The sequence below is a fragment of the Dermacentor albipictus genome, chromosome 4 (genome assembly GCF_038994185.2).
Source record: "Dermacentor albipictus isolate Rhodes 1998 colony chromosome 4, USDA_Dalb.pri_finalv2, whole genome shotgun sequence".
Classification (NCBI taxonomy): domain Eukaryota; kingdom Metazoa; phylum Arthropoda; class Arachnida; order Ixodida; family Ixodidae; genus Dermacentor; species Dermacentor albipictus.
Window position 1 is genome coordinate 158601240 of NC_091824.1, and position 26240 is coordinate 158627479.

Genomic DNA, 26240 nt, shown 5'->3' on the forward strand with positions numbered 1-26240 from the left:
AAGGAGCCATTAGCAGTTAGAATTCCTGGGTAGTCTCCTTCGTAAGTGCTGAAAAAAATAAAAATGGTACATCGCTTGTGTGTCCAGGGGTTGTGTTCTCTGGCAATTACCTTCAAAGATAGTTTCACTTTCACAAGATGTTGCAAGACTTCGCATTGAACACTTCCGAATGTGTGGCTGACAGCATTCATGGCATTGTTGGTCGAATACTTCTCATTCATATAAGCTGTACCACCCTCGATGTGTATTTTTTTTTCAAGCTATCAAAAACACGATGCTAAAGATCAAGGCATCTCACTGCTGCTTCCCACCACTCGCTAAGCCACAATGCAGGCTTTTTTTATGACTCACCTGCCCTACAGAATCCATTATTGTTTGCATGTACGATTCCTAGTCCTGCCCAGCAATGTGAAGCAGCTCTCTGTTGCACCAAATATGGCACTTTCAAAATTTACCGTATCTACTCGCATAATGATTGCACTTATTTGTCAAAAAATTGACGCAAATTCGGGGGTACGATCATTACGTGGGTTAAATTTCCCGCAAAAAGAAAAAAAAATTTTTTTCATCCCGTATTTTCTGTGAGATGACAACAGGTCAACAAATAGGCAGTTGCCGCTATATGTGGTACGGGACACCAAAACAAAAATGGCGGCCGGCGGAGCAAGCCGAACGCGATTTTTCTTCTTCTCGTGAGTACATTACATGCATTGAAACAGTTTCTTCCGTATCAGTAATGAATAATATTGTTAATATCGGCAAGTTTGCAGCAATAACGTAGCCATGTCCACTTTGAGGGCACAGAAACTGATGGGCGAGCTTAGCTGCCAGTGACATAAAAACACGTGGCGGGCATGCTGTGGAAACTGCGGTATTTGTCTTCACTACTATGCCAATACGGCACGTTTCCGCTAAAGGTGGGCGAATATCTTAGCTGTGTTACAAGGGTCGGTGTATGAATAGGGTACACTTATAACGTTTCTGTGTAAAGGTGGCTGCTATCGTTGCCGCTCGCGTTTTGTTGCATGCCCACAAGTGCAGACGAGAAGAATCGAAAGGCGCCTTTTTTGTTGTTGACCACCACCATTATAATGCCTACACATAATAAAGGCATGTTTGGTTGTAGCTTTTCTTTTTTTTTTATGGAAGTGCGGAAAGTGATGAAAGGAATGAAATGGGGCATCTGTTTGGTGCGTGTAGACCGCTTGTAGACCGCGTCTTCAAGAGTCGTTTGCGTAGCATTCGACAGATGGTAAGCGCAATCATTATTAGCTAGACTTGGCACACGACATATGGCTGCAACAAGTTCGGAGTGCGATCATTACACGGTAAATTTAAAAAATCAAATTTTGACGACAAAATTCAGGGGTGAGATCATTACACGAGTGTCACCATTATGCGAGTAAATACAATAATATCATGATATAACAGAATCCGTCTGTTAAATTCTTACCGAGTACTGGGAAATTCTGAAGTGTCATTCATGCTTTGTGAGCACATAAGCAACGTTCTAAAGAAGGAAATTCAAACATAACTTCGATATTGTATTGCTGAAGATGAACCTCATCATAGCCAACACTAAAATAGCGAATCATTGGGCACTGTGAAGCAGACATGAGCACTAACCATGCTCGTGCTCATGGTTAGGTGCGGTTTTCAAATGCAACAGTGACAGCAATGTCTGATGCTGTAAAAGTTAAAAGTGGAGCAATGTTTAGCTTAAGCACAGTCTTCGTAATTTACAAATTCTTTCAAAAATTTGAATTGTGTGGCATGCAACAAAAATCCACACTTCTGCATGCTTCCACCCCCTAAAGAAGAGAGGCCATATTGCTGTGGCAAATGCGAGGCCACCAAGAGCAATGCGTTTTAAATAGTACCTTTTGAGGATAAGACTAATGAAATGGTTTTTGTGTGGTTCCAAGCAGCGATTCCTTTGACTATGGTGGTTTCCTATGGCTTACTGCAAAACCAAACCTAAAACACAAATTCTCGTTTCAGATGCTACTTCAATATGGTACAGTGAAACCTCGTTAAACCGTAGTCGGCCGGAGCTGGGAAAAAGTACGTACTAAACGGTAGTACTGTTTAAGCGAAATAGCATGAGATCGCCCACTTACCTGTCGAAAACGGAACTCAGAGAGAGTGCGATGAAAGGGGAAAAAACATGCAGTATTTATTCACTTCGCGGGACGTAAGTGTTGTTTTCGTTTGATGTCGCGGTGGCCTAGCACGACGACAGCGGCCTCAAACTTACTGAAGCTGCGTGCCAGCTTCTCAGCCAGCCCCCCTCCTCTCGGCAAACACTCGCACGGCAGATTCCTCGTTGGCGTTACGTCCGTGCACGCGCGCAGTAGTGCTGCATAAGTCCCGGGGCGCCTTTTTCATTGCCGGGTGCCGGAGTTCGGAAAACTTTTCATTTGGAATAGTTACGTTATCGCGCCCCTGTTCTCCTTGCGACGATCGCATTCATGAGGCCGACGTAACACGCAGCTTCTGCCACTGTTGGGCCTGAATAGCCCGTGCTGTCGCTTTCCGTGTCGTCCTCATCACTGTCGCTAGTTGACACTTCGGCAACAACAGCGGCAACGATGGTGAAAAGTCGAACCTCGTAGCAGACATCTCTTCGCGGTCGCAGCAGCGCTGCCGAGCAACTTCGCATTCCAAGTGCCACACACTGTAGTCAACAGCAAATCCATGTCGCGGGCCAGCGCCGACTTCTTTGTGTCACGTTCGGTAGCACGGAGGATGTCTAATTTTTCTTCTATGCTGAGCACCCGGTGTCTTTTTTATCCTAGCTTCGGCATGACGCGAGTCCTCGCTTGCACGACGCCGCAACGCTCTCTGGCACGGCGTCCATGCGGCGTCGAAATGATGTTGATGTTGATGCGGCTTCACGTGCAAACGCACAGGGCGCTTGGAGACCGTTGTACCAATCTCTGAGGCTTGTTGTTCTGCCGGGCCGCCCGATGGAGACGACGCACCGCCGTGTTCGCGCGACGAAAAGTGGAAACGCTACGTTTTAACCGATGCGTACGCGATAGGCTGGTGCGGTTTATGCGGATACAAAATACATTATATTCAATGGCCGCTGCGTCGGGGAATTGACTTTACTACTTTTAAACCGAAACTACTGTTTAAGCGGGTACGGTTTAACGAGGTTTTACTGTAATGTGGTTTGGCTGCACAAGGCAGACAGTATAGAGAGCTTTAGCTCCCATTTATATGTAATATTTTTTACAGAAATACTAGTAGGTTATAGAAATCGCAGATGGCACTAACAATGCTCGTAGCAACATCTTGTGATGCTTTTAGCAGCACACCAAACAAATGTGCTATACGAGTGTTTTCGTGAAGGCAATATAAAATAAAAGAGACTGCATATTGTTCATTTCGTCGCTGCCAACGCTTTATGCCGGCAGATAAGTTGAGTACATACAGTTCATTACTGCAATAACAATTGTGCCTTCTCTGCATAAACTTTGCACCACCAATCCGACAGCTTGCATTTATGTGCCCAATAATCCAGCATTTTGTAAATGGTAATTAAATATACGGACAAATTAAAACACTAGTAATAACCCACCATTTTATGAATGATAATTACAAATACAAGCAAATTAAAACTTTCTAGTAATGCAGTCCTGTTCATCACGCACCCGTATCCTCTGCACAGCGAACTTGATATCCCGAATGCCATTGAAATTTGTGCTTCGGTAGATGCGACTGGCAGCCTCGACATGCTGGGCTATGAGAGATGAGATCTCCTCGCGTGCCTTGACAGGATCCCTGCCCGTGCTTGTGATGTGGTCCCAGAGGAAGGTGTCTGTCTGCACAAACAGGTTGCAGACGCGTCTCTTGGGCAGATAGCTGGTCCCTCCTGTGCCCAGATGCAGGCTGCCTGCCGACCGCAAATACTTGGCCTGCGGTGCCTCCGAAAAATGGTGATGCCGCTCCTCACTTGGAGAGCGCACAGCACGCCTTGGCTTGCTCCAGCCACTCTCCTGTAAGCAGGTTTCGAGAAAGTATGGGCAGGTCACTCTGATATGCATCCAAGGCACTAACTGCAACCAGGCCAGCGTCACTCCCACAACATGCACATGCATGCCCACACACATTGCAATGCCTTTAAAACACTACACTAAAACCTCGTTATGATAAAGCTGAAGTGGGAGCCAGAATTGCTGCACAGCATAAATAGTACCTGGTGGCTATTAGGTGTTCCACAATGCTGGCATGATGAAGAGTTCCACCATCAGCATTGCACTCCTCACAGCTCAATGTTGCGCAAGATGTGACCAAAAGAAAACCATCAGTGTATGTAGCTAGAAATGTACTGTCTATTCCCCTCACATTACTGTATGCACCACGGTGTGGTACGCACACTGCTGCTCAGTAGGAACGCTAATGTTTTTGCGCACAACGTGTTGAGAATTGCTAGCGACCGTCGCACGTTTCTTGCAACTGTGGTTGGGGGCCCGGCGACGCACCCAGAGGGAGCCGGCGAACGGACGAGGGGTGCCCGCTGGGCTGGCGTCCCGACCGGTGCCTCGACCCGCAACCTGATCCGTGCCATGTTTTCGGCAGATCACCTGCTGGGCGCGAATGGCCGGCGTCACCGAGAAGGACAAAGGCGTCGGTGTGGCCAACGGACAACTTGGATTTTGTATTTTCCTTTTCTTGTCACTGCGATGTCTTTTGTAAAATAAACGTTCAGTCTTGAAGCGAACCCCGACAAGTGAGAATCGTTCCTTCGAGGCTCTTGCAAGTGCGGCCGCTACGCTGCCCGAAAGAGTCTCACGCAGTTTGTAGTCGCACTCGCGAAGTGACCTCCACAGTGTTGGTCATAGCTTTTATTCCACACAACACCCATGTAAGCAGTGAAAAGGAAATCCCTGCCCTTGCTCAGCTGCAGAAACGAGCGAGCAAAGCACGAGGATGTGTGCACTTGGCTTCATTGTTTTTTGCACTGCACATTTTTGGAAACCTTCCAACCCTCCATGCACGGGGCAGGCATGGGTTCTCGATATTGCTAGGACAGCAATAGTGGCGGCAGCACCAGAACAAATGCGCTTTGATTGTCCACACCAACTGCTACTGCAATAGAAGGCCAATACGGCTGACTGGGCTGGATGAGCCTTCTTTGCGGTGCTAACCAATGACAGCAACAACAGGTGGCGAGGGCAATAGACAAGGAAATGATGCTACACTGAAGTATACAGCAACCTTACAGGAGGTACCTAAATGGCAAACTCACTCTTCTTTCTAAAGAGCCAGACTTATCCACAGGCAGATACTTATACAAATGGCTAATTTCCATAAAATGCCACTGTTAGTACACGAAGAAAGCAACTGCTGCTACTAAGAGAGCATACTGTAGTGGGCCAACCTTTCACATGTGTCAAGGCCACTCACATTGCTTGAAGAATATCTCCAAAACAGAAGCCAGTCGGTGTCTTTAGATAATGAACTTTCATCCCTTTTGCCTATCAGTTGTGGTTACCCACAAGGCAGCATATTGGGACCCCTTTTATTGTAAGCATAGATCCTTCCATTGATTTTGTGATATATGCGGATGATAGCACACTGCTTCTTTCAGGCCCTTACCTTAACGATTTAATGGTCAAATGTAATGACCTACTAATTAAATTGTCTAGGTGGTCAAGGATGAATAAGTTAAAAATTAATCCTACAAAGTCTAAGGCTATAATATTTTGCGCAAGAAACAAAACGATAATACCACATTTGCATGCTTCACTTTGAAGATCACCAAATAGAAATACAGTCGAAACCTGCAATAACGAAATCGCCGGGGAAAGCAAAACATTTCGCTTTTGCGGGAATTTCGTTAGCGCGAAAACGAGGCAGAAAAGACAGGGAAGAAAATTGGCTTGGAAAAAAAAAATTATTGCCAAAAGTCAGTCAGCTTACTTTGCTGAGCCTTGCCTTGCAGCAATTTTACTGCTCTCGACTCGCACTGCAAGAAGTGGTCCATTGCCACGTCGTCATCATGCTCACCGAAAAATGATCTAATTACATCGAAGGCATTCAACACATCCTGCGGGTTCACAGTCCTCTCTTGATTTGGTGTCTGGTGGTCGTCAGCGTCGTCAGCACCTTGGCAAACGCTACTTATGATGACCTCATCAGTCATCTCTTCATGGACGACAACACCTTCATCCACACGAACGAACTCATCGATGCTGAGGCCCTCTGGAACACTATCTGTCACGGCAGAAAGTTCATCCCATGTGTCGGCCAGCGATGGCGGCACTGCGCCGTCAGCACTGTGCACTAGTGCACCTTCAGGCAGATCTTCTTGCGATGCCACTGGATCAGCGCATGATGCTTGCCGAGTGGCAATGAAGCCGGCATGATTAAAACAATTAGCTATCACGGCTGGTGACGTCGCAACCCATGCGGCGGCCATCATCTCAAGCGCCATGAACATGCCCACTACGGTGGGACACTTCAACTGGAGGTTCAGCAGCAGATGCTGAATCAGCCTCTCCTTGTAGGCGCACTTGACGCTACGAATGGCGCCTTGATCAAGCAGCTGCAGCACGGAAGTGCAGTTCGATAGAAAAAAAACCAAGCGCACGTTTGCCAGTTCCATGTCATCGACACGATGGGCACTGCAATTGTCCAAAAAAAGGCAGACCGATCTGCCTGCCTTCCGCATGTCCGTATTGAAGGCCTCGAGCAAGCTGCCAAATATGGCCCGGATCATCCATGCCTTCAGGTTCGCGGTGTACTGTACGGGCAGCCGACGATTACCCTTGAAGCAGCGGGGCTTCTTACTTCTGCCGATTACAAGCAGTGGCCGTTTATCTGTGCCGTCCATGTTGGTGCACAACAAAATTGTTACACACCGCTTGCTGTGTTTCCCCCCGCGGCATTTCTGGCCTTTTAAGTCCAGGGTCTTCGATGGCAGCATCTCGTAGAATAAGGCCGTCTCATCTGCGTTGTAAACGTCCGAGGGCTTGTACTGGTCCAATACTTCTTTGTTGGTCAGCAGCCACGACAACGTTGTCAAAGGGTCGACGGCTGCTGCCTCCCCGGAAATGACTTTGGCCACTATGTCATGGTAGGCTTTGAAACGGCTCAACCAGCCAGGGCTAGCCTTAAAATCAGCGTGCCCGAGAATGCATGCGAAGTCTAGCGCTTTCTGCTGAAGAACTCTGCCAGACAGCGGCACTTTGTTGGCACGCTGTTCACAAAACCATGCAAACACCGCCTTGTCAACGCCTGGAAAAGCCGCAGGACTCACCGTTCTGTTTTTCGCACTCACACCATTTCCGAGCGCGCCGAGAATGGAGGCCTTGTTTTTCAGAATCGTCGATATCGAACTGCACGGAATTCCAAATTGTTCGGCGATATCCATTTTCTTCCTGCCCTTTTCAGCTTGGACAATAATTGCAGCCTTATCCTGCAGTGTCGTAAATTTCCTCCTTTTGGCTGGAGGCAGCATCTTAGCAGGCTGTCACAGCAAATTGTCCGATTGGCACAGAGACACGCAATTGACGCACTATAGCACCAACGACACTGAGCACACAACCATGTGTGGCGGTACACAAAGCCCACTGATACTAAAGGGTCATCCGGGTTATCGGAGCCTTCACGTGTAGTAGATGTCGATTTGGCTGCCATGCACGCAGGCGTTTCGCTCCGCATTTAGCACAAGCTGTAATGGCACACAGGATTAAATAAAATGTGCTCCCTGCGAGATCGCCTACGGTTCTTGTCTTTTTTATTTGTATCATTTAAATGCTAATTGCATTTTTGGTCCGGACACTGCGCAGTCACCCGTTGCGAAGGGCGAACGACCACCATCATCATCATCGATGCCGTCTGTCACGAGAGGTGGTGCGAGGCTTTTTTTATTGTAAACAATGATAGCGGCGGCCACGCAAGTGTGCTGTGGCGGTAGTTAATGCAATTTAAGCGCACAACGAATGCATTTGAGCAGTTTCCGGGCACAACTAGTGTTACATGAGTAGATTATTTGGGGACTGTCGTTTCAGAAAATTTCGTTGATGAGGGATTGCTATATAAAAAAGTTGCGTTGTCGCGAGATAGGAAATGCATCGACTCCTATGGCTGTTCGCCGGGGATCCGAAAATATTTCGTTGCGGCGAGAATTTCGTTCTCTCGGGATTTCGTTACCGCGGGTTTCGACTGTAGTTGAAGTGCACAAGATACTTTGAGTATATTTTTCATGTTATTTAATCTAGGATGCCCATACTGACTTTGTCTGCAAGAAACTCTCTTCCACCTGGGGGGTTCTGTCGCGATGTCATGAAACTTTACCTTTGAAATGTAAATTACAAGCTTATTACGCACTTTTTTTTCTCACCTTAACTACTGCAATTGAGTATGAGCCTCAATGACCAAAACAAACATGAATAAGGTTCTCGTACTGCAAAAGAAAATTGTTCGAATATTTGCCGATGTTGATAATACAACTACCTCCAAGTATGCTTTTGAAGCACATAACGTTGTCCGGGTCAATCATTTGTATCACTTTAAGTTGTTACAAAAAAAAATGTATTTTTCGACGGCATCCATTGCCGATTATTATTTGACTCTGGCATCTTTGGACATGCGTCATGCTAACATAATTAATACATGGAATATACCATGTTCTCGCACTAATTATAAATTACGAATGTAGTCTTGCAACCTGGCCCATGTTCTAAACATGTATAAACACACAATAGGATATACCAAAGCTGAGCTGCAGAAATATTTTGTTGAAATGTGATTTTATGTCTTTTTTTATGTTTTGCTTGATTATTCCTATGATTTAATTCTGTACATTTGTATGTCCATTTGAGTGTCTCTATTCTCGATTCTATTGTTTAAATTTTTGTGCGAAGATTATTAAACTCTTTATGTATAACTGGTGAATGTTTTCTCTTTATTGACTGTAACTATTGTATGTGTGTCTGATTTCTGTACCACTCATGTGCTACTGCTTGTAGGGGTTATGTGGACATAGTCAAGCTGCTCATGCAGCTTATAGCCAGAAAACCCTCCAGTTGAACCTGGAAAATAAAACTTGTACTTACTTATCATGAAAACCATTGCCAAAGAATACAAATGCTATTATGATGACAGCACTTTCTATAGTCAAGGTAAGACACTTGTTCTGTAACCTAGACAGGAGATTAAAATCCCAGGTGTTGGGATTTGGTGGGAGACACTGCCCAACAGCGTCTCCCTGAATGTTGCACCTACAAATTATGGCTGGAAGGTCCCGGGCACAGGGTAGAACAGAAGCAATGCAGAAATGGTAGACAACTCACAGCTGTGTCTGGCACAGCGCTGTTGGCAACCCTGTCCATCCACTGCCGCACGTCCTCTGTGATGCCACAGCCAGGCTGAGTAGTGTCATTTTCGTGGTCTGGAAGCTCAACATCATTGGCAGAATACATGATGGAGTGGTATGGTCGGTCTTCAGCAAAGTATTTGTTGGCCCGCTCTGCGTAGTAGTGGCCCTTTGTTGTCTCGATGCGTCCCTCAAAAACACCATCGTGTAGAGCCCCAAATACATGACTCGTTGGCTCCCCTGCAAGAGACAAAGAGCAAGGATTGTTAGTGAAGCGATAAAAGGGTTGTTACAATTCAACCTCAGAGTATTGCTCTGAATACCAGACTAGCACAAGAAAGCACGACTGTTAGCATTACTTGTAATCACTGCAGATGTCTTATGAGGTTGTTAACACTTTCAACATCTTACTAATATTTGTACACAGCTCCTGCTGGGCCACACTTTATCACATCTGCAAACTTTCTGCTTATCTGCTGCTGACTGTTCTCATACTGTTACAGTGCATAAAATATTGGTTGCTCGGCTGTAATTTTACTTTGCATAAGCTTTCTTAGCACTCAAATGCCCCCTAATTCCCTTTTCAAGAACTGACATTTTTACTCTGATACAGGTAGATCTAGCACCGTCATTAGTCATTAATCAAACTTCCTTTAGTACGGGTCCTTACTAGTGTTGGAAGATTTCAAAGTCGGTCTGCCCATCTGCGACGGGTGCAAGAACGTGCACGCAAGTAATATGAAGGTCTAACAGAGACCGGAAAGTCCTGAATGACCACACTCACCTACTAAATGCCCTGAGTAAATATGTGACAGGTCTACGTCCAGCGGTCTCCTGTCGTGTGCTTCTATCACAAGGTCATTGCTGAATACTGATGTGTCACGTTTTAGCCTTAAATGAAAATGTCTGAAAAATCAAGCAATGCACCCCACGTTAGTCAACAAGCAGTGCAGCTTCACAGGTTTCATAGCTCAAAAGACCACATGTACTGACAGGGAGAAAACAGGACCAGCATTGATCCTCTTCTGTTCTTGTCTTTTAGTGCTATAAATCTACAAAACTTTATAACAAGGCCAAATATAAACCCTTGTAAAGAAGCACCTAATGTCCAAATCGCTGCAATAAATAAAATGCGTAGTGGTTGCAGAAGAAGAATAATCAAAGATTTATGCTTTTTACAAACAAGAGTACACTAGAGAGAGTGAGCACTCTCCCTAAGTAAACATAAGACACTGACTACATGCACAAAGTATGCTGAAGAGTACTTGCAAATTCATAACAGATTTATATAACAAACTTGTATCACAGATCTCCTTAAACGTAGTGGCTTCTCTTCAATTACAGAACGAAATCGTGTTTCCAGATTAAAATTCTTTTTTTTCAGCTAATTAATGGCCACTACCATATTTATGCTTCGCACATCTTAACACCTTTAACTGGTTGTGCTACTCGTCATACACACTCCCTAGCAGTAACTCCATCAACACTGCACAACTGCTTCAAGTATTCTTATGTTACAAGAACAATAGTTGATTGGAATGAACTTCCTGATGAAGTCATCACACTAAATTCTTTATCTCGTTTTTAGGCGCATCTGCATTCTTGACTCAACCGCACATAGTTTATTTGCTCCTTTTGTCATGCGTTCTGTTCTTTTTGCCATGCTGAATTCAAGTGTCGGCATTATTGCTTGAACTGTATGTTTGTATGAATGTACTTGTATGTTCCGACCCTGCTGTTGTAAAGGATTGCAGTATCTATAAATACATATAGTAGGAGCTCCCTTAGATGGCGCAAGGCAGATTACATCAGAGCATTGCCCTGAATGTACACAGTGGTTGCCATGGCTGTCAAAGTTCTTTTCTAAAACTAACTTAAGATGTCTGAGAAACTTTGCATATAACAGTAAACAGAAACTATGAACCAGTGGTAGACAGTTCAAGTACTTAATACTTTCAAGCACATGATGATATACCTGGCACCTGCATGTAAAATACTACCAGCAGACATGCACTCACATGCACAATCGTTCTGCAAACGTGCTGGCAATGAAAAGTGCCTCCTAGAGACATGAGATAGCAGCACATATAAAATATAGTGCTTCCCGAGCGGGCCCTACCTGTTATGTGCGTAAAACTTGAGGTGGAGTGCTGTGTCATAGTCTTGGGGAGACCTTTTGATCCGCATGTGTCGTTCATGGACATCATTGTGATTGTATATCAAAGGCTCATAGTGTCGTACAAACCTATTAAGTCTTCTTGCTGCAAAGAGAACACAAACATTGTACAGAACAATCTCTTACTACCCCAACATGAGCATGCTTTCGTTCTATGACAGTCAGGCTACGAGGAAGCTCAGCCATCAAAACAGAAACTGGAAGATAAATATGGCACTGCCTTTTGTGAGCTATAGTCTTCCTGCTGTGGAGAGGACAGGAAGGTTGTGAAATGCATGTTTAATGCAACAATGCAACATTTTAAGATAATGCTTTGCTTAAAATGCAACATTTTAAGATAATACGAGTCTGCCAAAATCCCCTTCAGATGCCAATTTAGCTCTGTCAATCGAAAATTTAGTTTAACCTCATTTCTTGCGTTTTCAGAATTGTAAGAAACACACAGCTACAAAACAGATTGAAAATTTTCAATCCATCAGTGATTTTTGTTAAGTTTACAGAATATGGACTTTATGCGAGAACTCTCTATGGGACTGACAAGAGCGAGAACAAGTCCTTCATGTCTAGAATATTTGTAAAGCACCCATTTGAGCCACTTTAAAAATATCCCCGATGAAAAACTTTGTGAGAAACAATAAAAAAGTGAACCTGCTATAAGACATACTGATACCAAGAGCCATCTGCCCAGCCACCTACCTTCCAGCTAATTTACCTAAAAAGCTCAACACATATTATTCAAACTTGCAGCACAAATAAAATCAGAAATGTTTTAAAAATAATTATTTTGTTTGCTCTGTGCTTTATACCATTGGTGCACCACTATTTTCATGTGCAGAGGAGTGCACACAGTGCCTAAAGGGAATATTGGAGATTGGCATGAAACCAGCCACTTTGGAATAAGAGTAATCCAGCTTTTCCGTGGATGTGACAATATCACAAGCAAGTGCACAAGACTTGAACAGTTGGCACACGTTTATGGCTTCACACACACATAGCACACAGAATGCATACCTGAGGGTATTGGCACCAAATTTTTAGTGAAAGACTTATTGCTTTAATAAGCTACTGTCGGTTTAGTAATCATGGTATGAAGTCCCAACTGCTGCAGTATACAACAAATAATTATACCGTTCTCTAATACACTCAGTTCAAAACAAAATGTGTGCCAAGGCAAATTTTGAATTTATTCCTCTGACAGGTGATTGCTGCAATTATAGATATTATGCAGAATTGTCGACATATTTTTACACTGAGTACAACTAGTCAATGCTATGTTGAAGGACTGTACTCCTGAAAGCATGAGTGCTTGCTGTGGCCATTGGTAACAGCAATTCTTTAGAGTCAATGCAGTGTTTTAGGTAAAAATTCCGCTTTTCTGTTTAAAGAAGATTTTAAGTGGCATTACATATAGCTGGACAAATATTGACTTTTCCGAATACAACTACAGGAAGCACTGAATATTGAATCAAATATAGAATAACAGTCAAATAAGATGCATATATTTACAGCAGGATTAGGTGCGAGGGGCAGCTAGCGACTAGTGCAATAAATTCAGCTGTCAGAGAAAAAGGATCAGTTTCAAAGACCAGGTCTTCTTTGGAGACTTAACATCGATTTGGGGTTCATGAAACTGGGTATCCGGATACTTTCATTTTCATCAAATTGGACTATGTAATGCCTTCCAGGGCACAAAGCACAGTGAAAAGGGCATCAAATTGAAGCTTGGAATGAAAAAGACGTACCAAATTAGTGTAGAGCTATGTACAGAGCAGTAATAATGGATAATTAATGCAAGAAAACTGAAATGAAACCCAGATACACTCACTCAAACTGCGCACACCTAGAACCACAACCAGAAGTGCGGCTTTACTGGATGGAAAATACAGGGCCAATCCTCGACACAATACAGTCTAAACAAAAAAACCAAGTGGTACACTAATGCACCTAAGAATACTGTCTTTTTTTTATGCCAACCGCTGTTGACTTGTCCTATATACACAATGTCACTCAAGGTCATTTAAAAATGCTCAAGTAGCCTCTCAACATACTTAGAGCTCGATTGAAAACAAGCTTTCCAAAAATTAATAGCTGTTGTATGACCAGCTTTCCTAAAATGGTTAACAAATCCTTGCCAAAAGAGAAGTGGGGGAGGGGGGGATGTTACTGAAGGACCTGTGTGCTGTAAACACATGTAAACAGGTCCACTGCAAGGAAAACATCACTGGTTATAGTATAAAAAATAATGATGCTAAATGACTAGATCTCCAAAAACACTACACGATGAACTACAAGCAAAAATCACGGTTGTCATGTACGCTTCTGCCAAGAAGCCAAAACCAAAGCTTGCATTACCCAATTTGTATCTCCCTTTCTTTGAAGACATTTGTTAATATTTCATTTCTGACAATTTGCGATACTTCTTTAGTAGACCAAGAGCACTAGCAAGATTTTACAGTAGGTTGTTGCAAAATATTTGGTTAGTTTTGAGTATTTGGAATACCAAATAGTTCCTTTTCAAACAAATAATTACTGTGTAATACTTGAGTGATATTCAGAATGTTGAATATTTGGCCACCCCTAGCATTATACAAGACCATGCATTTTACAACATTCCAGCTGACTTTCGTAAAATGTGCTTAAAGTGCAAGAAGTCGTAGCGTGCTTTTGCAACCACTTAAGTCAAGTGCAACTTTAAAAAATTTTAATTGCTAGTAAACATAATCTGACAAACACTAACACGTTACAGGTCTTTTAATGAGAGAAAACAAGTGGTCTGCCCCCTTGGTTTTGCTTCATGTATCACTTTTATTTCAATAAATAAATGACAGCTTCTTGATATCTTACAGCAGACATAGAATGTGATTATGGTTTTGATCACCTGCTCAAGCTATTATGAACATATTAATGTAATTTGCAATAGGTCTCTTGCGAGAGAAAACAAGTAGTTTTTCCCCTAGGTATCAATTTTGTTGCAAAAATAAGTTACACCTTTCTCATATGTTGCAGTAAACAGTGATTATGGTTTTGATCATCTGCTAACGCTATCATGAACAAGTTCATGTGATTTGTAATCAAAGCATGTGAAAAGCGGTGGGTGTCAAGTTGTTCTAACTGTTTGAGTGCATTATCAGTGCATAGATGAAGACTGATGGCTTCTCTGTGCATAGGAGTTTTTGGGGTATTACTTTGTGCTCAGACAAAATTATTTTTCAAAAAGCATGCTTAAGGATGTGACAATTAACCATTTGCACAGGTGTTTATTCTCTCTGACATCGATGGTTCAAAGTTAATTTGTCTAGTCGGGAGGAGGCATTATAAAAAGGTAAAAGAGAAACAGCGCCCAAAAATGAGAAGGTTTATAAACTTCAAGATGTTTGGAAGCCTTGTTCACAAAAAAGTGGCTCGACGAGGCGAACTTACGTCCATTTTAGTATGTGACCCGAGGCACCTAGCATACGCAGGTGGACGATTTCCATCATTTCTGTTTAGGTTTTTTTTCGTAGTATGGATAAGAGGCGATTCTAGATACTGACATGAACACCAGTTTCTTTCTTCCATGATTATGCTTGCCTTGTTCCAGTCAACCTCATGATTAGAAGTTGCTACATGTTTTGCAAGTGCGTTGGAGACAACATTCTTCTTTCTGACGTCATTCATATAATCTTTCAGCAGTCTCAAAATTTCCGCTCTTGACGATATAACCATAGTCACAGTCTGCACAGGGAATTCTATAAACAACGCCTCGAAACTTTTCTCTTGTTTTCTTGAGCCGGTCTTTCACATGAACAAGTTCCATGCTTGAGTCCGGGCTCGCACGGGCTCGCAGATGACGGCTGCATGGGTCCGGGATTGCACCATGTCCAATGAAGTGCTATTGCGTGTGCACCATTCTATGGAATGAATAAGACTAACAGAGTACCTGCAACAAGAAAATTCACGGCGCACCTTGAACAGGTCAGTGGCAAGGTCATTTTTGCTGGAGCAAATCCTATGCACTCTTTGTATCAGGGAAGAGGCAACTGAGCGTTTGTGGCAGGCCGGGGGAATAGACTCGTAATGCAAGTAGCGACTGGTGTGCGTCTCCTTCCTGAAGACACCAACAGAAAGGCGTCCATTTTTCCTCTCTACCGGCACGTCTAGAAAATGAAGACAACCAGAGACCTTAGTTTCCGTTGTAAACTGGTAAACAGAATGGATATCTCTATGCTGTTGAGATGTGCCAAGAATGCCTTTAAAGATTCCTTCCTGACAATCCAAAACAGTGATCAATATAGCGCAGAAAAATTTTTTGGGGGGCAGTCGAAGGAGGACAAAGCCTGTGTCTTCACAGACTCCATGGCAAGGTTAGCCGCCATAACTGAAATTAAAGCACCCATCAGTTCCATGCACTGGTTTGTAGACCACATCCCAAAACACAAAGTATGTGGTTTCAAGGCATAACAGCACACCTCCATTACCAGACCTACGGGGACACTGGTGAAAAGTGACTTCACGTCAAAGGAAAGTAACATTTCATTGTCGTCAACTGTGAGGTCATGCACCTTTTCAATGAACTCATAGGAGTTCCGGATTAATGAAGTGCCTTTTCCCATAAGAGGCGTGAACATGCAATGAAGGTAGCCAGAAAGCTTGCACAAGGGGGAACGTGTGAAGTCCACAATTAGACACATGGGAATGCCTGGCTTATGAACCTTCAGCAGGTCGTATAATACAGGTGCCGAGCTGTTATGGCAGAGAAGTGAGTAGTATAAGGACCTCTTGTGCGGAAAAACAAAATGGAAGACATCAAGAATTTTCTATAGTTCCCTATCCACTTTGAGCGTAGGATTCTGCTTAAGGCAGACATACATTCCATTATCTTCAAGAAGGGTGTTTTCGTAGTCCCCTTTGTCCAATGTGACAGTAGCATTACCTTTGCCAGCAGGTAGAATGACGATGTTAGGACTTCTGCAAAGATTTAACAGCGTTCGCTTGCTCTGGGGGGAGGGCAGTCGAGGCATGAAGTTAAAGTTTTGTTGAGAATGCTTATAGCATGAGTGTGAGCTTCTTCCCACTGGGGGCGGTCAATGTGGTCAATGGTGCACTCTACCGCACAGATTATCTTCATTTTGTCTGGTACAGGTCCAGTGTTAACATTTAGCCCCAACTCAAGAATGGTGTGCTCGTGTTGAGTGGGGACATGGGAGGACAAGTTGTGCACTGCGAACGTGGCACGACCAGGCAGAATGTAACCGCGGAAGGGCTGCAGTCTTGTCAACTTGATGCCGTCGGCCAGCTTGGTACGCCAAGCATGACCTGCAGCCTTGAGGTGCGCATGTGATTGAATAGCGGTTAAGTCATACGGGCACTGCTGCTGAAGACGGCACCTGTGTGGCTTCCGTATGAAAGCCGAGACATCTTGAAGTTTTTTTAAACTGTCTCATTTTCGGTCAGTATTTCTCTGGTTTACCTTTTCATTTATTCTCTCTCAGTTATAAAAATAAAAATTATTGTTTGCAATCCCAATCTCAATGCTGTTTGAAACAGCTAGTTGAAGTAAGAATGTGTTCTATTTTTTCTTGAAGTTATGTTTAATGTGTGTTGAATCACAGGCAGGGTAACCTCATTATGCCACCAACTCAGCTACCACAAGCTTACACAAACTGGCACTGACACATTAGTGAACGCTTTCTTGGATTTGATGGGCTCACAACGTCAACAACTCCAATCCACAGCAGAACAAGAGGTTGCTACACTACATAGAGTTCTGGCATTCCAATATATGCATCTTGGTAGCATGATAGCAACACATGAGACGACAAGGACCACTAGGTGCTGGCAAAGCACAATAAAGGGAATGTTGCACTAATGGATAAACTTAGCTCGTGAGATCTGCAAGGGTTTTCCTAGTAATTCCTTAATAAAGGCACGCTGTGGCATACAAATGTCATTGGCCATTCTAACAGCCTGACGGAATAAGAAGGGGTTGATGTCTATATGAAAACAAAAAAATAAAAAAGCGCCGTATGTGAACGGAACCCGTTCTGCGGTCAACCAGCAGGGTGACCCGTTCGTTCGTGCACGCAAACTGCAGCGAGGGTAGCTCGCAAAACCGCGCACGCGCCCAACTAGTTCGCACAGCTGTTCGCAGCGATGCCCACCAACCGGCATCGCTCGGATCTCTCTCTCTCCCAACGGTGCTGATGGCGGTGGTAGCGGCCGTGGTAGCGTCAGCGGCACGATGGGGAGTGGCGATTCACCTCAGGAAGTCGTCGCCCGACCACCTCGCTCTCTCTCTCGCATTTCGCCCTTGCGGGCCGGCATTGTTCGAGGCACGATCGGGCAGCCCACTACCGCCGAGCAAACGACGATGACGAAAAAAAAGTATGCCACGCTTTGCGCTTAGCCCAGCCCGACCCCGCCTTCGCAAAAGTGAGATAGGATGTACGGATCACGTGCGCATGGCCTCGCCTCGCCCGACGGTACCTGAACCGACATGCAGCGGCGCGCGAGGAAATTGTCCGCACCCCAACGGACACGACGACTACGACGACGCGCACGCGTACGCGCGTCCGGCCCGGGAGATCGACAGCTCATAGCTTTTTTTTTCCCACGATATCACAGAACAGACGTCAAAGTGACAAGAGGCCCACCGACGGGACGGTGAAGCCGGAAGCGTCGCAATGGATCTCGTAGAGATAACTAAAATTATGAAAAGATACGATATAAGAAGCCCTTATCGTGGCTTTCGGTTATCTGGCCCGCCCTACGACAGACTCCAGAAATAGTGGTAAGCGCTAGTGGGAAGACGAAAAGAAGGCTCGTACGCTGTCGCATTCCGATCCACGCGCTACGAAGTAGCCAACTTTCAGTAGTTCACAGGATACGGCGCGAAACATTATTGCAGCGATAGCTGTTATGGTCGAACTCGCTGCGAACAGCGAGATGCACGAAAACATTAGGTCCTACGTATAACAAACTTTAGTTCGTGAATTCGTTATAGCGGGTGTGACAAAAAAAAAAAAGAAGCCGAGAAACTTTTCTTTGGTAAACGCTGAAAACGAGCATCGTGAGGAATATTCATGGGTAATATTTTAGGGAACTTATGAAGTCACTCTGTAATAAACGAAAACGTTGGCGCACACATATTTCTCATTTAAAACTTTTATGAATTAGCAACTACAAAATAAGAGTATTTCCTTTAGCTTAACAGACAACATTCAGAATTAAGCGGCGTACAAGGAAACAGCTGAATATATACAGAAGAAGCCAGAGAGCAAGTATATGTGACAAAAGAGAATGGTGAATTCAGGGATTCATTCCAGCCATTGACTGCTTTGCGAGGAAATAAAACTAAGCAGGCTGTTATGTGAAGAAGTTTGATGTTACGACAGTGCTTGAAGGCAGTAGACCGTATCGGTGGTTCATTATCTGGTTGGCGCAAGATAATATTGTATTGTTGCCTTGACGACACGATGATAGCTTCTTTTCACACTCAGAAAAAAAAGTTTGCAAGTGGCACTTTGTTTTTTTTTTGTTTTTTTAAGCCACTAGGTTCAGTTGGTAAACCCGAGGAACCCAGCAGATGACTCGCGCGATGGCAGGAACTGACACCGTGAGCGCGCTCTTGTGCGGCGGACGGACACAGTAGAAGCGGCCAAGAGGCTATCACTGCAGCATTTTTATGGCAGTACAGTGAAAAGGCACCACGACTATCACAGCAATTGCAGGAAAGTGCGCGGTGAAAATAATAGGGAAAAATAGGAGTACCATTCGGCTGAAGGACCAACGCACATAAAAGACACTGAAGAGTGCGATGCGCATTATCAGACACGCCACTCAAGTGTGCGCAATCGGGGACGTTGTTTCGACGCCTAGCCATCAAGCATTTCTCAATTAACGAGCGCGCGAGGTATGCTAGGGGGAAGATGTGGGGTGTGAAGCTGACATCACCTAACAGCGCCAGGTCAACGCCAGAAAAGTTCAAACGGAGCTTACCGTACAGCACATCGCTCTCGACTGTTCAAATAATTCAAGTTTCGTTGCATAGATCAGGAGGACGCACTGACAGTGAACACTTCTTCATTAAAGAGACACCAAAGACAAGCGCGCGCCACCCGATCTCGGAGGCCATGCCCTGACGTTACGGATTTTGACGGCTTCTGCTTGGGCCTATCCATATTTTTTTTTTTTTCAGTAATAATGGACTACATTGTATCTTAAATTAGCCGAAGTCTAAACCTTGCAAGATTACAGAACTGATACTTAGCCACAATGGCCTAAATATGACAAAGCACTTTTAAATCGGTGACGTCACAGTGATGTACCGACGCTAAAGTTCCGGGGCTAAACTAAAAAAAAAGTAAGTCTGGCCTTCTGCTCTATTAACAATCAATCTGTTACTGATAAATTAAGGAAATCTACTAGTGAGAGAGATAGAGAGAGACAAAGGAAAGGGGAAAAGGCAGGGAGGTTAACCAGAGGGGAAGATCCGGTTTGCTACACTACGCTGGGGAGAGAGAGGGGGGGGAGGTAGAGTGATAAGAAAGTAGAGATAAAGAAAGAAAGGAGCGTAGACATACAATCACGGTCGCCACACAGCACAGTAGCACTTGCAGCACTATAAACATCTGTTCAGGCTACAGCCGCTTGTCCAATTCTGTCGCCTTCAAAAACCGCAAAAGTGCCCTCGTCGCCCTCTGCTGCAAAAAGGAAATCGAATAAGAGTTTTGAAAGAATGCGTTGTCTCAACTTATCTAGTGTTTCGTTTCAGTATCATTTTAAAAAGCGAAGTGTGCACCAAGCGCGGAAAAGTACCGCTGATGGTATTAGCTTTTCAATATCGCTAAGTCGTCAAGTGGAATAAATGTGCACGTAAGCAGCTTCTCTTGACTCAGAAAAAGTAAACTCCACGACACATACTGACCTCCTGCCAACAGCAGATAAACATCAAAGCGTACCAGATAGTGCATCGCTCGGCCTATGAGTCACCGAGCAATCGCGATGTTTGCGCTCGAAACATCCAATGCTGTATTATAGGGTCCAACATTGGTGCACATTCACTTTCGCTCACACCCCTTCAATAAAACCGCTATATTGCACAACTCGCACTAGGCCTGTGAAGGCCATTTCCTGGCGGACTTCAACTTTCCCAGCAATCAAGGGCGGTTAGAAATAAACGAGCGCGCCACGTCTGATTTATTCTGCGACGAGCAAGCACGCCAAGACAGCGTGCCACGCTGACATAAGCCAGGCATGCGGTGCGTTCATTATATCACGCCAGTTTCACTTCTAAAGGACACGATGTCGCGACACACAGCAGAGCAGAATTAATTAAAAGTGCTCGCGCGAAATTACGTGATTGAGTGAAACGCTAGATATAAGCTGCGACGTGTGAATCACCTGCTGCTCCAGTTAGTTTTCAGGCCACCCGACAACAATGTTATCGCTTAGGTGATTGCCAAACGAATCGCCCGCCGCGACGTCGTCTGCTTAGTTGCGGCACGCGCCATCGCCCGATCATCACCTTCTGATGCCCGGCGAAGACCAAGTAGCTCTGTGGGGTGTTTGCCTGGGGCTCGATAGTGCCCCGTGCGAGTGAGGTGTTGGATCCCATACGGAAAACATACTAAGACGACGATACCGCTTCAGGCGTGGGATCAGGCAGCACTACCACACTCACAGCTACACAAACCAGGATAGACATGCCCGTTTTGGAACTATTCATCACATGCAAATGGCAACATCGTAGAAACGGACTCGCATAGACCGAATATGCAGCTAAGATTTGGGCGCGCAAATGAACCGGTGAGTAAACACACGACCATGTGCTTATCACGAACAGAATTTTCCCGAGGCTCAAAATGATCTCGAGTCGACTGTCACGAAAAAAATAAATAAAAGGAATAAAGACGACCCCCTTTTAGAGATGTCCACACTAATGAGAAACACTGAATCAGTAATCTGAGAAGTGTTATTTAAGAACACTATTCGCTTTAATTTTACGGTAGAGAGAGAAAATCGGTCAAACTTGCATTTTTCATATTTCGCGCCGAAACACCAACGCCGGTACGTCAGTGTGACGCACGGATTTCATTATATTTTTTGTTTGTGTTATTGTGGCTTAGTAATTAAATGTTCAGTCTTTTGGCTTTACTAGAATACAATGTAGTCCATCTTTACAGATAAGCAGATAACTAAGTCCGAAGACACAGCGCCACGATGTTGCGTCGAGCTGGTGCGGGAACTTCAAGGCGGCGTCGCCACCTGTCTCGCTTTTTGCCAGTTTCCTGGCTTATCAAACCTATTCTCTTGGTAAGAGCGTTTTTTTTTTTCGGTATTGCAAATGGGTAATTAACTAATACAGATAAGATTATTTTTCACTTGTGTTTCTCCTAAACCTTCGTGGGCCAATGATTTCTGTAGGAATCAATGTGTTGCAGAAAATAATCTGACAGCGAGAAAAACAAGACTGCGCAGAAAAGCGATCGCCAGCAACGCCAAGTACATAATTTGCCCGCTTTGTACCGCCGACAAATACGGCTCTTCCTGATATTTCACAAATGTCCATGCGTCGCATCACGCTGAGGTTAAGCACCTGATGCATATCACCTGTCTTGGGAGGCACAGAAACGGTTTTCAAATAATCTGTGGCCACAATGCACACTATTGTGAATGTGAATTGAGAAGTTACAATTGTCACATGCTACTCACTATACTTGCAAGTTGTTGGCAGTTCGTGAGAAATAGCTTCGATTTATTGCCAAAAACTTCAGCGGGAACTCCTTTTCCTGTCGTTTATCGTTCCCCCAGACGCCCGTAATATAAAATTTTCAGTTCACTGACAAAATATGGACCAGCAGAAATGGTTGTCAATCCTTCCAGCGAGACTGCAAATAACCTTAGGCGAAGCCAGCCTAAAAAAATGGCTGTGGCTTAGGTAAGGTTAAGCCCAGGATGCGAAGCATACTAGCCTTTATTTTAGTTGTTGAACCACTGTTTAGCCTGGTGAACTGCTGTTGCTTGGCTATATTTGGTTCGGCTAGACGAAGAAACAACTCATGCATTACTTCTTCGCCTTCAAGAGTGGAACGCGACAGCGTTCCCGTCGACCCGCCAAGGGGTGTAAGACAATGGGCTACAGGGCAGCGACTACGCGCCCCGCATTGGACGCGGTGAGCGTCGAGCAAAGCAGCGTTCGGCGCGGCAACGAAATGTGCGCCTGAGCAAGAGACGCACGCCTTAGAAACAGCGCGTTTCTAAGGCAACACCGCATTCACTAGAGGCGCTTTTGTACCGCTTTGAAGCGTTGTACTCGTGGCTCAGTGGTAGCGTCTCCGTCCCACACTCCGGAGACCCTGGTTCGATTCCCACCCAGCCCGTCTTGCAAGAGTTGAGCCAAAGCCACTTCTCCTCTGTCGTGACGTCACGGTGTCACGTGATTTCATGGTCACCGCCGCGCCTGAGGAGCTGGGTTGAGCCCTCGTAATATGCTTCGCATAAAAGATTTGCCAACGGTGCACATAGCAGAGGCCGTGTAGAATGTGCTACGTCGTGGATAAGCCTGTGGGCCAAGACGAAGGACCACATGCAAGCACCTAAAACGAGACCCCGCTAACACAGGGGAAAAGTGGCGCCGGCCGTACAGCGCGCGCACGGCAAGTTTTTCGCGGAGTGCGGCGTCCCTTTAAAAATAGTGTACCGACGGACCGGGCTGAGACGCCTCGAGCGTGTAATTGCGCACGGTTTAGCGACATGCAAGGAGTGTCCACCTACCCGCCTCGACGCAGCCTTCGCCTTTTACCGCGCTCTGTCTACAGAAAGAGGTCCGGGCAAACGGGACCGCCGATGACATGCTGCACATCGAAACAAACTGACGGTTCGTGCAGCGCCTTCGTGCAACCGCAAGCAGTTTCGACGTCGCGTCAACGGAGGTTCTCCAATTAACGTGCCCAATTCCCACAGAATCGGGAGATCAAACAAGCCGTTCAAAGTCTTCCAACTCTTACTACGACAATACCAAACAACAAAAGAGCTATGCCGTCCTCACAAATGCAGTAAACTTTGCTCTGTGTTCTCAAGTCCAATGCGCTGCGGATAGTATTGCTTTTCTAGGTTCTTGTGAACCCGAGTTCTGCCCGAGAGCATCTTTGTACACACAAGTGCGATTGATGAGTACACATACTAAACAAGCACACATCGCCAGGGAAGCCGTAAGGAATAGGGGCATCGTGATAGGAACGGCGACGGCGTCTTGATCGATGCGGAGTTATGCGCTACTACTGATGACTGCCCTCCACTTTCACATCGAAAGCGCGTCCGACTAGCGAAAGCGCCACTAAACGCCCCGTGTTTCTTGGCATGGTAACAACTTATTAGCTTTTAAACTTTCAGTCTTGGCCTCTCTTTGCCAGGAATGAGAAACGGAAGTGGAAAGGCGAGTTAATTTCTTGGGGAAACGACTCCCTCGGGCTTCTTGGCACAGCGTGTTGGTTTCCGGAGCCGTGCCCTACGCCGCAGGTTTGGAGCTCCAGCTAATGCCGTCCGTTTGCGGTAACGCACACACAAACGGGGGCGTAAAGAAAGGTCATATGTTTGTCAAAGTGGCCTTCTGGCCTTCGACACTACCGGTTACATTGTGTGTCAAATGACACCGGCGACGTACTATACGTCTCGCCGTGCCATTTAAACCGCACCATAGAGTACAGCAAAAGCGTCGATTGTTTACAAACATCGCGGGAACTGTTTGAAGTTTGCAGAAAACATCGCGTGACGGAAACGTCTATGACTCACGCCAACGCGAACGTTACCCAGGCAGAGGGGCGAGCACCGTCCTTGCCGTCCGGAAAGCCAACGCGCGTCGCACTCTTGACAGTCGGCGCTGCACGCCTGACGAGCTCAAGTGAGGCATTGCACTTGCCACCATCCCAAGCGCACCGAACTGGCTATGAGAACTCGCCTATTGTTCCATTCGGGCAGAGATGAGCGCGGCTGATCCTGATTAAGGCAAACAAGCCGCGCATCACAATGCCAGGCCGCTCGCGTAATTTCGATGAATTTCCGGCGGTTGCTAAGCGAGCACAATGGGCCGCCCTGCTCGCAAAAAAAGCGCGCAAGCAAGGACGCTGGCGTTATACGCAGCAACGTATAGATTCAAAATGACATGTTCCACCAAAATGTCCTGTGTAGTGTGCTTCTGGACGGCCAGGACTGGTACTAATCAAGTACGCTACGTGCTATAAAACATTTAAAAATGGCCATTGGCGGTCGCCGCTTGAACAGGACGTCGAAGGGGAAGATGGTATTGCTTTAAACCTCTACGAGAGAATGGCAGCTTCGACAACGCAGGAAGAAGGCGCCCCGATAAAAAAACTGTAGCAGCAAAAATCTGCAGTGCGAGAACGCGAATGAAGCGAGGCGCTTCAGGTACAAGCAGAGGAGCGTGAGAACATTCATAGCCCTGACTCGGATATCCGAAACAGACAGTGCCCGAACTACACTTACCGCAATCAGCTGTTGTTGCATAAAGTGCTATAATAAAAAACAGCAGTTCAGAACGCATCCTACTGTCATCTGGTTCCGTGTGTTGCACTCCTGCCCCGACAACAGAGGAAGGCCGTGTCAAAACAACGCACCACAGACACCGCACACACGCTCACACACAAAAGTGAACTGTGGTTTGTTCATTTGGTACTTTGTTATTTTTTCGACAAGATTTCCGAAGTGGGTATGCCCTGCGCATGCGCGCACGCTGCAAAGTTTTAATGGAGTCGAGAGTAAATTTTTTACCTATCCTCAACACCAGTGCCGCTGCAGTCGGCGTGCGCTTGGAAAATGGCGATCGAAATCGAGTCAGCGGAGTAAGTTTCTAAACACTAATCTATTTCCTTTCCAGGACAGTTCCACGTGACGTGCAATGTTAAATTTGTCATTGTTGTCGTGACTGTCCTTTTTCCTGCGTCTGGAATGAAGAGCCGTGTTTTTCAAACGCTATTAACATGACATCTACAAGACGAGCGTAGTCGATAGAAACGCTCAAGTGATCTGGACATTTACCGTATCATGTTTATGCTGTTAATCTTCGCCGATTGAAATCTGACCGTGGTTCAGATCTCAGATGCTACTTGCAAGCCCAGTTAATGCATGTAATGGACATTTGCACCGACTGCTTTCAGTAGGCTGTATACTGAGTTGAATTTCGTTGCAGCGTTGTTCGCCTCATACAGCAGTACCTGAAGGAGAGCAACCTCTTTCGAACTCTCCAAGTGTTACAGGTAACGAACAGCTCCCTATGGTTGCAAGAAGCGCCGTTCAGAACACTTTCGTGAGTGCTTCGTGCTAATAAATATTGTTCTGTGTCGTGTTGCAGGAAGAAACGTCCATATCCCTGAACACAGTTGACAGCGTCGACAGTTTTGTTCAAGACATTCACAGTGGCCACTGGGACACTGTTCTCAAGGTTGTTCAATCACTGAAGCTACCGGACAAAAAGCTAATTGATTTATATGAGCAGGTACGTTTCATTTTATGCGTAGCGATGTGCAGTAGTGAGGGTGTGCCCCCACTTTGGCACAAAATCTGCAGGTAGCGAAAAGTGTACCCCGACATTTCGTAAGCCCTCTCCTTACACCCACACGTAGTAAGCACTGTGCATACGAGGAGGAGTGTGGGGAAAAGGGGAGGGGAAGAAATAGCTTTGCCGACTGGAGGCTTTACAGAGCCCCGTTAATCAATTTTTGCGTTTCTTTATGTGTG

General features: G+C 45.3%; 2 protein-coding genes across 3 annotated transcripts in view; one reads left to right on the top strand and one right to left on the bottom strand.

Moving 5' to 3' along the window:
* kuz (zinc-dependent metalloprotease kuz) overlaps positions 1 to 25183 on the bottom strand; it is a 56289-nt gene extending 31106 nt beyond the window's left edge. The window contains exons 1-5 of one of the 2 annotated variants that reach the window (XM_065448902.2): positions 24990 to 25183; positions 11451 to 11592; positions 10116 to 10237; positions 9309 to 9571; positions 3660 to 4004 (exon numbers count right to left, since the gene is read on the bottom strand). In XM_065448902.2, coding sequence (XP_065304974.1) covers positions 3660 to 4004; positions 9309 to 9571; positions 10116 to 10237; positions 11451 to 11592; positions 24990 to 25047 — 930 coding nt within the window. In that variant the 5' untranslated portion in view covers positions 25048 to 25183. Of the gene's footprint in view, positions 1 to 3659; positions 4005 to 9308; positions 9572 to 10115; positions 10238 to 11450; positions 11593 to 17651; positions 17805 to 24989 lie in introns of those variants that run through there. The other variant, XM_065448903.2, reaches the window with a different exon arrangement.
* Positions 25184 to 25259: 76 nt separating this feature from the next.
* The window catches only part of Smu1 (Smu1 spliceosomal factor), a 34902-nt gene continuing 33921 nt past the window's right edge, over positions 25260 to 26240 (top strand). Inside the window, exons 1-3 of the mRNA XM_065448905.2 lie at positions 25260 to 25345; positions 25693 to 25759; positions 25855 to 25998. Of these exons, the coding sequence (XP_065304977.1) occupies positions 25320 to 25345; positions 25693 to 25759; positions 25855 to 25998 (237 nt within the window). The 5' untranslated portion in view covers positions 25260 to 25319. The remainder of the gene's footprint in view (positions 25346 to 25692; positions 25760 to 25854; positions 25999 to 26240) is intronic.